Source organism: Hypanus sabinus, chromosome 21 (genome assembly GCF_030144855.1).
Source record: "Hypanus sabinus isolate sHypSab1 chromosome 21, sHypSab1.hap1, whole genome shotgun sequence".
Taxonomy (NCBI): domain Eukaryota; kingdom Metazoa; phylum Chordata; class Chondrichthyes; order Myliobatiformes; family Dasyatidae; genus Hypanus; species Hypanus sabinus.
In genome coordinates, this window is record NC_082726.1 from 43,706,374 (window position 1) to 43,721,366 (window position 14,993).

Consider the following 14,993-nt stretch of genomic DNA (forward strand, 5'->3'; position numbering starts at 1 on the left):
TTACAGTCATAAACAGAGATGTAAAAGTAGAAATAATTCACTGAGTTGCAATAGTTCATAATAGTTCAAGTTTAACTGTCATTCAACCATACATGAAAACCCATGAATACAGCCAAATGAAAGAGCATCCCTCTGGGCCAAAGTGCAAAACACAGTACTAACAGATTGCCTTTATTGGCGGGGGAACCATGTGCTCTTTGTTGTAGTATGAACTGGGCTTCATGCTGTGGTGAAGCTGTTGCATCCATCTAGGAGATAATGCCCTGGGCGCTGTGGTGCAATGTCCATGCTAGCATTGATGCTGCGGTCTGGTGTTCATTCGGAGGAAGACAAGCTAGGTTGCATTTGGTACATATAAAACGTAAAATCGCAGTAATCATAGTCACACAAAAAAATAGCCCAAGTCCCTGAGTCCACGGACGTTGCCAGTAAGAACAAGCCTATAGCAATCTCCAGACAAATGCAATCCAGCTTGTCTTCCACCGAATGAACACCGAACAGCAGCATCAATGCCAGCATGGACGCTGCACCACAGAGCCTGTGGCATTATCTTCTAGATGGATGCAACAGGCTACACCACAGCATGAAGCCCAGTTCATACTGGGCACACAGCTCCCCCGCCAATAAAGACAATCACCCACTATTAGACTGCACACACTTTTGCACACCGATTCCAACACTTCTCTGCAGCAGGCAGCAACACAGTCCACACCAAGGGCAGCATTTTAAGCTCTTCTTAGACTTTCAACATATACCTCAATACGCGACAAACAGCAGGATATTTTATAACAATGACATCACACACATCCACACCATCAAATAGCTACACTTACCTACAGTAATTTATTTTGAGGCAACAGTAGTACACTTTATGCATTCAAAATATTCCCATGAATTCACATGTAAACAAAAGCTTAATGAAAGAGTCAATCTTTTAACTAAAATAACATTTATCTTTGTCAAACCACCTTCTGGGGACATAGTTTGCAAAGCAGTTCAAGAAATAGCTCCAAATACATTACCCAATGAACAAAAAAAAACTCATCTGATTTAAACATGAGCCCTTTATTTTTCCTTCTCTTCAAGGAAATATCCTTTCCACATCTATCCTGACAAGACCCTTATTATCAGTTAAATTCTCTCACTTTCTTCTGAAGTGTCAAATCACAGAGATCTGACTTCAGAAGCTAATATACAGTTGAAAGAAAAAAGTTTGTGAACTCTTTGCAATTGCCTGGCTTTCTGCATTAATTACTCAATAAAATGTGGTCTAATCATCATCAAAGTCACAATAATAGACAAACACAATCTGCCTAAACTAAAAACACACAAACAATTGGACTTCTCATCAATACTGAGTACACCATTTCAATCAACAAATGAAATTGCAGATGTGGGTTGTTGAGGTGCCCTGCCCTGTATGAAAAGACGCAAAGTCAGGTTACTGCTCTTGTCAAGATAGATCTGTTTTTGTCCACCATGCCTCCAGCAAAACAACTTTCAGAGGACCTTAGGAGAATTGTAGAGATGCATGAAGCTGGAAGCCTCTGTACTTGAGCTGGTGTGTGAACAAGAGGACAATTGTCAAACCTATTGAAGAATTGGCTTAACTCATTAGCCCATTCACAGCTGCATTCCAAGGCTCTACAGCTAGAATGATTGAACCCAGTGATGTTCTTCATGTCTCTCCACATCTCCCACGTGCTACTCTGTCCAAGCTTGTTCTCCAGCTCTTTCCTGTATTCTGCTTTAGCGACCTTGCTCTTCTCCTTTAAACCCCGCTGCATGTTTCAATTCCTCCCTGTCTCACCATCTAAAGGCTCTCTTTTTCTGGTTTGTTGTTAGGGGAGCAGGGAAGAGCCCTTGATGGCATTGCAGTGTCCACAGAGAAGTTGATGTGTAGCCAGTGACACAATCAGTAGGTCCATTAATATCCTCCCCATATAGTTCACAAAGCACATTCCAGTCAGTAACCTCAAGCAGCCCTGGGTAATTAATGCAGAAAACCAGGTAATTGCAAAGGCTTCACAAACTTTTTTCCTGTCACTGTACTTGTTTAGGAGTACAGTTTATCAATAGCTGAATTCAAGTAATGCATGTTAACTTGATCCCAGGGTGCGTGTGCTCTCCTGGGTCAACAGTTGCAAAAGAGCAGACATTTCTTGTTGGTCACTGGCAGGCTTCCACAAAAGTAGCTAAATAGGGTTGTTCAGCTAGCAGAATTCCAATTTCCACTACTGTTTTGGTGGAGTCTGGACCTTCACCCTTGTGCATGTGGTTTTGTGCAATCCCAGCTTATCCCAAATCCACGAGGGTAGCTCAGCTGGCCAGTGTTAACTGCCTCTAATATATAGTAGATAAGTGGTAGAATCTGCAGAGAATAGATGGGAATGTTGGGGAGAACAAAATGGGATCAGCAAACATTTGTGCAAAAGAATACTTAATATTTGACACAGACTTGGCAAGTCAAAGGGCCATAGCCATGCAGTATGTCACAGTGGCTATTATTAATAATTTAAAAGTCTGTATAACTAGATTTCTCTACAAAGTGGTTCTTTTTGTATAACCTATACCACATATATTGGGACTGACTAGTAAAAGTTGAGCTGTCCAGTAAATTCCTGAAAACCTCTGAATATTATTAATATTGATCTCAGAATATCAACTAATTGATGAACTATAAAAGTATATGACTGTTTGATCTCTAGATATGTCTTCAACTGTAAAAAATAATCAACTTTACCTACCGTAACCTTGGCTAACTGAAGGTGATGCATTGTTGGTGGAAACTCCACTGATCTGCATTCGGGCCATCTGATTTGGTAACTGTTGAGCGTGACTAAGTGGGGGTGCATACTGTTGATATGGCATTTGTTGACCAGCAGAATGAACTGTATTACCAGGCAAGTATGGTTGAGACACTGGAAGCCTATGAAAGGATTTCACCAGTTAGATTTGGGTATTAAGTGCAAAGCGAATGTCAACTGCAATGACTCAAGTTCTGCAGACAGGGTTAACATAACCATTATCACCGAACAGGTTACTTAATTGCTCTGAGCACAGATGAACTTATTTCATTCCAGCAAAAGCGATTGAGTAAATAAAAGATAGCATGCAGTATTCTCAATAAAGCCCTGTATTTACTGAGTGATGCTGACCAATGCTAGACTCCTCATGGACTTCAACAGTGAATGAAACAGGTGATAAATACTCAGCAATTACACTGCAAAATCTGCCCACTGAAACTGTGTACTCTTTATCCTGGTGCAGCAATGGCATCTATTTATTCTCGAGCAACATGGTATTAAATAATAGAAAACATTTGGTCAATTCAAGAACAAACATCCCAAGTTGACTTTAAATGTTTTTAAATGGTATAATATAATTTTAAAATTTTAAATTGGTTTAATATTTAAAAGTTTACTGAGAAGTCCCAGCAGATATCTTGTGCAAATGGCCCCACAGTTTTTGTGCAATAATGTGAACAAAATCCCTAGCTTCCTGTCAAAACCTCCTGCTGTCATTCCATTCTTTGATCATACAGAGGACCAAGCTCTTATTTTCCCAGTTGTAATGCTTAAGGATCTGTCTGCTCAACTTGCACCAGGTTAAAGCTTGTCATTCAGTGGAGGGGAACTACTGAGGGAGATACAAATTGGTGGGGATGCTGAAGATGAGTTAAGGGTAATCAGCTTTAAAAACAAAAGATCAGAATCAGGTGTATTATCTCTGACATGTCATGCATCAGCATTTTAATCTTCATAGTTATTAAGAGTATAACATTTAATATTTCAATATTGAGATTATTTGAAAAGCAGCAGCATTAACAAATGTTTAAGCTTAGTTTTGACAACCAGTTAAGCAAGTGGCATGACTTAACAGGGTGCTAATGCATTTCTGAGCAGGGTTTAACATTTATGACTAGAAATAAGATCACGTTGAAACATAATTTTGTAACCAAATTGCTAGTGGAAGATACAGTTCGGGGGATGTGTATTCAGAAGAAAAGTTCTGAACTGGTTTTCAACCATAAATAAATTGCCAAACTGTTCTTCTTTGTGGGTGGGTGTGCACCAGCCTCTCAGGCTATGAAATGCTAGCAGGATTGCTACTTTTAGCCGAGGATGGTGAATAGGGCCGGAGAAAAAAAACGTAACAATCGCACTTCACTGTAAATATGACTATCAATGTCTAAAACAGATACCCAAGTCCACTCCAGATACCTCATAGCAGCCTGTCATTCTCTGATTTGAGGGAAAAGAATGCAGTACGAATGCATCCCACTCATAGCCCATTGTCAGGTCAATTATATAATATATTAACAATTGTCACCCACCAGCTGCTTTCATCTGAAAAGCTTCCTCATATGAATTCAGTGTGCTGAATGTTTTAAGGCAAGAGCTAGATCATGGAGATAACCGCATCTTTACATCCATATACATATTACAACCATACAGACCCCAGGCTCACACATTATGCTGCCTTAGGTTGACTTATCACTAAACAGCAAATATTTGTCTAAGATTTTTACCTAACAATGCTGTTATCATTACTTTGTATAATCAAGTTCCTAAAAAAACTCCACTTGAGTAATAACTTTCAGCTGACTTATAGTTAAGCTTCGGGAGACAAAAAAAAGACTAGTTTAAATTGGATAAAAAGGTTTCACAACAAAGTTACAAATGAATTGAAAGTTATTTTAGAAGAGAAAGCATAGGGTACTTATTTGCTACATAGATGGCTTAACTTATTGATTTATGTGATATGGATGTCCAAATAGATACAATTAATTCGCCTTCCTGAACGGCTGCCAACCTTCCGAAGGTATTCTTCCTGTGAATAGTAATTTTGGCACATCTGCAGCAGCCCAAGCCTCTTGAATAAACAAGAGTCAATCACTTTGCAGGGGTGTGGATATACATCAACCAAACTTGGTAAGAATGTAAACAGATGCTGTGGTCAAATCAACATGCACAAACAAGCTGGAGGAAAGATCGGGCAGCATCCATTGAAACAAGCAGTCAACGTTTCAACAGATGTTGCCCGGCCTGCTGAGTTCCTCCAGCTTGTTTGTACGTGTTGGTAAGAATGTAGTTTTTCCATTTTTAAAGTGTCTTTGTAGCCATTTTTTATAATTCAGTACTACCATATAAGACTGCAGAATGCACAATTCATGTTAATAATGAAAACAATCGACATAATACTCTCAATTGTCATGTTCGAATTTGCAGGCCCAAGGTCCAAACTATGCACATACGTGTTAACTATTGTACAAATACACTGATCAATTTCCAGACCACTTGCTGTTCTAATAAATCTTTTCCATAAAGTTGCACCCTGTGATTTTGAAATTACCTCTGCTTGCAAGTTTTAATCAAAGTAATAAATGCTAAATAATACCATTTCCTTTCAGATATTTAAATGTTTTAATGTGTTTATTAATGTAGGTTAAAGCTACAAGAACATTCTAGGGTAAATTATGTTCACTTGAAGGGTGCCTTCACAACATACCTGCAATGATCAGCAAGTTACATTTAGGACATTGCCTTGTGCAGAATTTTAAAACCTAAGTATACAAAGCCAAATACGTATGAGGAATGCATTTCACTCAAAATTAAATTTAGGCAGACATATTGTAAAGGCTGTTTTCTGGCCTTCAACCATTCTCAGGTGAAACTAAAGGGTATTTTAATGAAATTCTCAAAAAAGACAAAGATACAGAGCAATCCTTCACATTGTACAAAACATTTTGTAAAATCACATTAAATGGAATATGCAAACTTCGCAACTCAGTATTTAGTGGATGATACAGCTCAAGAAAAATCTTGGTTCCATCTGCTTCTGTATATTCATCTGATCTATCTGCTTTTTGAGGTTTCAGTGAAAAACCAACCTTTGCATCTGGTCAGGCACTGCAGGGCCATTGTGTACATCCCCCTGTCCATATTGGTTATATACTGGCTGCTGTGCAGTTGTTGAGGGAGGTATTGAGGTTGGAGGTGGTGCTGATCCTGGTGGTGGCCTCAAAGAACCTACACAAAAAAAAAATCACAATTTTAAATACCGCAAGGGTAAAAAAAAAAACGTTTTTTCTGCTGATGCCATCTCAATATTAAACAAAGAGAATTCATATCCTTCTTAAAAACAGAACTGAAAATCTACTTTTTCAAAAAAAATAGTAAACCCTGGAAACCCTAGAATTGTATTTTTGAAAATGCCAACAGTAATGGTTCCAAATTCATATAAGCCACACATTTGAATAAAATTGACAATTAGTTAGGTTCTATTTAAAAGAAACAAAAGATGAAAACTTAAAATCAGCTGTATTTTTTAATATAACTTATCCTGTAGGTCACTGCTTTCACTTCCGCAAACCAGAAAAATAACTGAATTTCTTGACAAGAGTACATGAAAATGGCTAGATCAAAACTGAACTTGTTTTCCCCAACTTGGAATTTTACATTTACTGTAGGAAAAAATGGCACAATTAACATATTGCTGCATCCCTGAAAGCTTTTGGCAATGAAGGGGACTGTAGGGAGAGCTACACACAATGAAAACATTTGTATTTAAACAGCTTGCTTAAACAAATTGTAGCAATTCACTCTTTCATTATTAAAATCACTATGGCACCAACCAAATGACCCCAGTATTTGAAAGGTTTAACCTACCAGACATGACAGCCTATTAAGTAGTCCCTTGCAATTCACTCTTACACCTTTAGTAAGGACAAGATTAAAATCTTGTTAGTAATTATTAGAGATTTCAGCTTAGACAGATGCAAAAGCACCTCTGCTCAAAAAGTATGTTGCTTGGGACCTTCAGGAGAACAAGCGTACATCTGTCAATGGAGGAAATTCACTTCCTCTAATTCAACTTGAAATTCGTCTGCATTATTTAATTATTTACTGATCCAGGTCCTTTAAGCCATGCTGCTCCAACAAACACGTTAACCCTAACCTAATCACAGAATTATTATCATAGCCAATTAGCCTACCCAGCAAGTCTTTGGACTCACTGGGAGGACACCGGAGTTCCCAGGGAAGTAGATCTCCATACTGTAAAGCTCAGCGATCATGCTCTAATGAAATCAGCATTCCACATATATAATTTAATTAGCTGGAAGCACTGGATTCTGTGACTGATAGAACAATCCAGCTGGAATTAGCAGCAGGAGAAACTGTTCACATTCAGCAATTTAAAAAAAACTAGGCAAACTAAACGCCCAAATTTTAAAAAACATTGCATTATTAAAAACATTTATAATTATTGAAAGATATCTACACATGTTGGAAATCTAAAATAAAAGAAAAACTGTTGAAAATACTCGGGGGGTGGAGTTTCAAGATGGCGACGTAAGCATCTGCCTTTTAGGCGCTCTTTATTTTTTCAACTATAATCACCCTTTAATTAGATCTTTTTGAACTTAATCATATGAGTTGCTACCTTTGATTGACCCTTTTTTCCTAAAATAATATTTGATCTAACCTTGTCAAACCTAAAATGGCTACAAGTAAGAAATCGGCTAAGGATCCTGTATCCATCGATGCAATTTCTGCTCTTTTGGACACTAAACTGGATGCTAAACTGGATACTAAACTGGCGGCTCTGGAAGGCAGACTAGAAGGTAAATTGGACAGTAAACTGTTAAATTTGGAAAGGAGGATTACTTCGAAAATATCCGATCTTGAAGGAGTTGTTAAATCGCTTGAAACTAAGTTTCAGTCGCAGGCGTTAGTGGTTCAGCAGCATGAAAATAAGATCACGACTCTTGAACAATCAATTTGTGAAAAAGCACGTACAATTGAAGTGTTAGAGAAGAAGATAGAGTCGACTGCTAAAACTTTAGATCAGTATAATTTTAAAATTACTGATCTTGAAAATCGTTCTCGCAGACAGAATTTGCGCATCATCGGAATTCCCGAAAAAGTTGAGTCCGGTGATTTAACTGAATTTTTCTCTAAATTACTGTGGGAAATTTTCGGTGGTGAAGGTTTGAAAAATGAACCTGTTATCGACCGCGCTCATAGAGTTGCGAGGTTTTCGTCTGTGCCTGATAAACCACGAGCGGTGATTGTTCGCCTTCATTATCCTCGTGAGAAAGAGCTTCTAATTCGGTTAGCCCGTAAAAAAGGTATGATCTCCTACAAAAATTACTCATTTCGAATTGTTGAGGACTATTCCTATGAAGTAATGAAAGCCAGGATCGCTTTTAAACTAGTGATGGCAGAGATTCATTCGATTGGATTTAAACAAGCTTTAATGTATCCAGCGAAGCTTAGAATTGTGCTGCCCGACAACAGTCTACACTTTTTTAACACTCCTGAAGAAGCGAAGAAATTTGTTGAAGAATATCGATCCTCTAGTGCAACTTGAACTATGAGTTACATTGAAGATTTTTTTTTGGAGAGAGGATGCCATTTCATTTTAAGTTTTAACCCTGGAAGTTGGGTTATAACTTTTTATTTTGGGCTATAGGTCTGGGGTTTTTTTTTTTACTACTATTATTATTGCTTATAGATGCTGTTTTAATTTTTATAATATCCTTTTTTATACACGTTTGTATTTTGTAATCAAGAATTATTTTTTCAAAATGTCGTTTCTTCTTCCCATAAGTCTTTACTTTTTATAAGCGTTTATTTGCTTGCCTGTATTTAGAAATGGAACAAAGGTTTTGAATTCTTTTTTTTTAGTCTTTTTTTTATATATGTTATAGTGTCTATTAAATCTTTTTTTTTAAAAAAAAAATTCTATTTTGATAACTTTTTTGATTGCTGAATTTATATTCATATTTTGTAATATGGCTTTCTCAAAATGTCGTTTCTTCTTCCCATAAGTCTTGGCTTGTGAAACGTCATCTTTGTATCTGAATATGGAATTTCTTTTTTAAAGGTGTATTACATTTTTAAACTTTAATGTTCATTTTTTTTTATTAATGATTTTTCTGGTTTTACTATTTTGGTTTTTTTTTCTTGATTTGACTGATGTGTGTGTGTATGTGTATGTATGTATATATATATATGTAGGTATATATATATATATATTTTTTTTTTTGCAACTCTATATTTTAATTAGGGTGTTATATAGTTTTTTCTTAAAAAAATTTTCTTATGGAGCTGCCATCTTGAAATGGGGGTAATTTTAGTATTAGCTTATGCGCCTGCCGCTTGGCTTTCTTTCAAAGGGTGGGGGGAGGGGGGAGGGATCTTTTTTCACGCTTTTGCTTTTTATTTTTTTGCTTTTAGTTTATGGGCTGACTTTAAATTGTTAATATTGTTGAGGTGTCAGGATCTCCGGTTGCTCCTGAATCAATTTTCCTTCTTCCTAAATTGTGGGTTATGTGTCTTTTTAACCTTTTATGATACACACAATTAATATTGGTATGATGGATAAATCTATTAACTTTATCTCGTGGAATACTAATGGTTTAAATCATCCGATTAAACGTAAAAAAATATTTAAAGTATTCCATAGATTGAACGCTAATATTATTTTTGCACAGGAGACCCATATTAGGAGGGAGGATAATCAACGTTTTTTTAGGTTCTGGAAAGGTCAACAATTTCACTCAAATTGTACCGCTAAAATTAGGGGTGTGTCTATTTTTATAGACGCCTCTATTTCGTTTACACATTATGAAATTATTTCTGATCCACAGGGTAGATTTTTGTTGATAACTGGTTCACTTTTTAATCGGAAAGTTGTTTTAGTTAATATTTATGCTCCAAACTTTGATTGTCCTGAATTTTTTAAGCGTTTATTTACTTCTCTTCCTAACTTGAATGAATATATGTTGATTATGGGTGGAGACTTTAATTGTTGTTTGAATCCTTCGATGGATAGATCTAAACCTATTCGAACTCTTCCGAATAGATCAGCTTTACTTATTAATTCTTTTATGGTTGATTCTGGAATTACTGAAATATGGCGGTTTTTGAACCCTAAAGATAAAGAATTTTCATTTTTTTCACATGTTTATCATAGTTATTCTAGAATTGATTATTTCCTTATTGATCATCGTTTATTAACAGATGTTATTGATTGTAAATACGATTCTATTGCTATTTCGGATCATGCGCCTTTGAAGTTATCTATCAAGATTCCGGACTCTTCTTTCAATACTAGATCTTGGAGACTTAATGCTACTTTGCTTCAAGATCCAGAATTTATTACCTTTATAAAACAACAAATTGACTTATTTTTTTCAACAAACTATAATGAAGAGATTGATAAAGGAATACTTTGGGACTCTTTCAAGGCTTTTATTCGTGGACAAATTATTTCATATTCCGCTGGTAAAAGAAAACAAAGATATTCAGATATATTATTTTATTGGTGGATAAAATTAAAGAAATTGATAAGATTTATTCCGTTACTCCTACCAAAGAACTTTATAAGAAGAGAGTTGAGCTTCAAATGGAACATAGTTTATTATTATCTTCTTCAATTGAGAATCAATTAATTAAGACTAGGGCTCAATTTTATATTCATAGTGATCGAACTGGTAAATTGTTAGCTAATCAATTAAAAGCTATTTCGACTAAGCGACAAATTATTAAAATTCGTAAACAAGACGGTAATTTAACTACTGATTATAAAGAAATCAATAACACTTTTCAAGATTTTTATAAATCTTTATATCAATCAGAATTTGACGGTGACCGGTTTACGATGGATAATTTTTTTAATAACTTGAATATTCCTAAACTGATAGATGAAGTTTGTAGCTTGCTTGATGCTCCTATTTCTATGGATGAAATAAGAGAGGTTATCTCATCAATGAATTCAGGGAAAGCTCCTGGTCCCGATGGTTTTATTGTAGAATTTTTTAAAACTTTTTCTTTATTGCTTTCTCCTTGGTTATGTGATATTGTAGCGCCTCATTTCCTAGCGTATCCGAACCGACTCACAATTAGATAGCCTACGGGGGTTTGCGAGCACAGAGCTTTGGAGCCTCTTCGCCATGGGGGGCCGGATGACAGAGGCTTAAAAGTGAGGCTGAAGTTTTCGAATAAAGTTTTTCCTTCGACTGCAGTTACCGACTCCGTGTCGTAATTTTAGCGCTGCTTGTAGCACACCGCTACAATTGGTGACCCCGACGGTCCAAACGATTTTTGGACCAGAAATGACCGACGCCGCCTCTGTTCATGCGGTTTCGTTGAAACTGCCGGGTTTCTGGACACAGCGCCCGGACCTATGGTTCCAGCAACCCGAAGCCCAATTCCACGTTCGCCGGATCACCTCAGAAGACACCCGCTACTACTACATGGTGGGCTCCCTCGACCAGGACACAGCTGCCCAGGTCGCGGAGTTCGTACAGTCGCCCCCGGCAGACGGCAAGTACACGGAATTCAAAGCCCTGCTCCTCAGGACTTTCGGACTCTCACGGCGCGAGCGGGCTGCCCGTTTACTGCACCTGGATGGCTTGGGCGACAGACCTCCATCGGCTTTAATGAATGAGATGTTGTCTCTGGCCGAGGGACACACAGGCCTCATGTTTGAGCAGGCATTCCTGGAGCAGCTGCCCGAGGACATACGCCTGCTACTGTCCGACGCGGATTTCAGTGACCCCCGGAAGGTGGCAGCCCGGGCGGACTTGCTGTGGAACGCCAAAAAGGTGAGCGGGGCGTCCATCGCACAGATCTCCCAGCCACGCTCCCGGCAGCAAACCAGTCCAGGCCCGGCCGCAGAGCCCACTAACCCCCGGCCCAATGACCACTGGTGCTTCTACCACCAGCGGTGGGGCGCAGAAGCCCGCCGTTGCCGCCCGCCCTGCAAGTTCCCGGGAAACGCCAGGGCCAGCCGCCGCTGATGGCTACGGCGGCTGGCCATCGGGATAGCCTCCTGTATGTGTGGGATAGAAGGTCGGGACGCCGGTTTTTGGTCGATACTGGGGCTGAGATCAGCGTTACCTCCTGACTATCGTGGACCGGTTCACAAGATGGCCAGAGGCGGTCCCACTCACCGACACCACCTCCGAATCTTGCGCCCGAGCCCTGCTCGCCACCTGGATATCCCGCTTTGGTGTACCAGCCCACATTACCTCCGACAGAGGCGCCCAGTTCACCTCCAGCCTGTGGTCAGCTATGGCCAGCCTTTTGGGGACTCAGCTGCACCACACCACTGCCTACCACCCACAGTCGAACGGGCTAGTGGAGCGTTTCCACCGTCACCTGAAGTCGGCCCTCATGGCCCGCCTGCGAGGAGCCAACTGGGCGGACGAGCTTCCCTGGGTCCTTCTCGGCATCCGCACAGCGCCCAAGGACGACCTGCACGCCTCGTCGGCCGAGTTGGTATACGGCGCGCCCCTGGCCGTCCCCGGGGAGTTCCTACCAGCCCCGAGGGGGCAAGAGGAAGAACCCGCTGCAGTCCTGGGCAGATTTCGCGAGAAGCTCGGTAACCTGGCCCCCATACCCACTTCACAGCATGGGCGGCACCCGACCTGCGTACCCAAAGACCTACGGAACCGGTAAGTTTGTGTTTGTACGAAGGGGCGGGCATCGGCCACCGCTGCAGCGGCCATACGAGGGGCCGTTTACGGTGCTCCGGAACAACGGGTCCACGTTCGTGCTGGACGTTGGAGGGAAGGAGGAGGTTTTCACGGTGGACCGCCTCAAGCCGGCCCATGTGGACCTGGCGCAACCGGCCGAGTTTCCGGCGCCTCAGCGCAGAGGCCGACCTCCCAAGCAGGTTCTGGCCCAGGCTGTGGACATTGGGGGGTGTATCGCCGGTTCTGGGGGGGGGTTATGTAGCGCCTCATTTCCTAGCGTATCCGAACCGACTCACAATTAGATAGCCTACGGGGGTTTGCGAGCACAGAGCTTTGGAGCCTCTTCGCCATGGGGGGCCGGTTGACAGAGGCTTAAAAGTGAGGCTGAAGTTTTCGAATAAAGTTTTTCCTTCGACTGCAGTTACCGACTGCGTGTCGTAATTTTAGCGCTGCTTGTAGCACACCGCTACAATATCTTTAATGATGCGTTTGTTAAGAAGAGACTACCTCAATCGTTTTATGAAGCTACTATCTCTCTAATTCTTAAAAAAGATAAAGATCCTACTTTATGTGCATCTTATCGCCCTATTTCATTATTAAATGTAGACTCTAAGATTCTTACAAAAATTTTAGCCATTAGATTAGAAAAGGTATTACCACAGATTATTTCAGAAGATCAAACTGGTTTTATTAGGAATCGGTATTCCTTTTTTAATATTAGAAAACTGATTAATATAATTTATACTTCATCACCTATAACCCCAGAATGTGTTATCTCATTAGATGCTGAAAAAGCCTTTGATAGAGTGGAATGGACATATTTATTTAATGCATTGAGAAATTTTAATTTTAGTCCTAATTTTATATCATGGATTAAATTAATATATTATAAACCTGTTGCTTCTGTTCTTACAAATAATTATAGATCCGCTTTTTTTCAATTATCTCGTGGTACGAGACAAGGTTGTCCTTTAAGTCCTTTATTATTTAATATTGCATTAGAACCTTTAGCTATTGCTATTCGTGAGTCTCCTAATATTTTTGGTATTACCCGTAATGAGAAGTTATACAAATTATCACTTTATGCTGATGATTTGTTGTTATATATTTCTAATCCTAGTAGGTCTATTCCTGCTATTTTATCCTTGTTGGCTCAATTTGGTAGCTTTTCTGGTTATAAGCTAAACTTAGATAAGAGTGAGTTATTCCCTTTAAACGCGCAAACCTTATTGAGTGATAGGATGCCATTTAAAGTTGTTACTGATAACTTTATCTATTTAGGTATAAAAATCACCAAGAAATATAAAGATTTATTTGGACTGAATTTTTTACCTATGCTTCATCAAATTCAACAACTTACTACAAGATGGTTTCCCTTATTTTTATCATTAGTTGGTCGGATTAATGCTATTAAAATGATGATTTTACCGAAATTTTTATATTTATTCCAAGCTTTACCAATTTTTATTCCTAAATCTTTTTTTGATAATATTGATTCAAAAATTTCCTCATTTGTGTGGCAAAATAAAAATCCTAGGTTAAGCAAACGGCAATTACAAAAGTCTAAAAAAGATGGTGGTCTAGCTTTACCTAACTTTAGATTTTATTATTGGGCGAATAATATTCGTAACCTAATGTACTGGAAACTAGATTTGGATTCACCTGTGTGCCCACAGTGGGTAAATTTGGAATGTAGTGAGGTTAAGGGATATTCTATATTTTCCGTTCTTGGTTCTTTTCTTCCTATTGATTTAGCCAAATTCAATAAACAGATATCTAACCCTGTTGTTAAACATACACTACGAATTTGGTTTCAATTTCGCAAATTCTTTAATCTGAAAAACTTTGCTTTGGACAGCCCTATTTTATGTAATTTTTTTTTCAAACCTTCATTGACAGATCAAGCTTTTAGTATATGGAAAAGGAAAGGTATAAAATGTTTTCGTGATCTTTTTTTTGAAGGTATTTTGATGTCTTTTGATCAACTATCCAACAAATTTGAATTACCTAAATCTAATTTTTTTAGATACTTACAAATTAGAAATTTCTTACATAAAATTCTTCCGTCTTTTCCTAATTCAACTCCATCGGATTTTTCAGATTTGATTTTTACTTTTAATCCTTGTCAGAAGGGATTAGTAGCTTTTATTTATAACATGATTATGAAGATACAGCCAGAAATATCGGATAGAATTAGACAAGAATGGGAAAAAGAACTTCGATGTAATATATCAACAGATAAATGGGAAAAAATTTTACAAATGGTTAATTCCTCTTCTATTTGTGCTAAACATGCTTTAATACAATTTAAAATTGTACATAGAGCTTATATGTCTAAAGATAAGCTTGCCCGATTTTACTCGCATATTAATCCTCAATGTGACAGATGTCATTTAGAAGTGGCTTCATTGACTCACATGTTTTGGACATGTCCCACTTTACATAACTATTGGAAGGACATTTTTGATGTCATTTCCTCAGTATGGAATATCGATTTACAGCC

The 14,993-nt window shown here is 38.5% G+C and overlaps 1 protein-coding gene across 1 annotated transcript in view; it reads right to left on the reverse strand.

The window, feature by feature from the left end:
* Nucleotides 1-14,993, reverse strand: part of LOC132378991 (protein transport protein Sec24C-like) — an 83,593-nt gene that overhangs the window by 40,559 nt on the left and 28,041 nt on the right. The window contains exons 3-4 of the mRNA XM_059946417.1: nt 5,894-6,032; nt 2,748-2,929 (exon numbers count right to left, since the gene is read on the reverse strand). Of these exons, the coding sequence (XP_059802400.1) occupies nt 2,748-2,929; nt 5,894-6,032 (321 nt within the window). The remainder of the gene's footprint in view (nt 1-2,747; nt 2,930-5,893; nt 6,033-14,993) is intronic.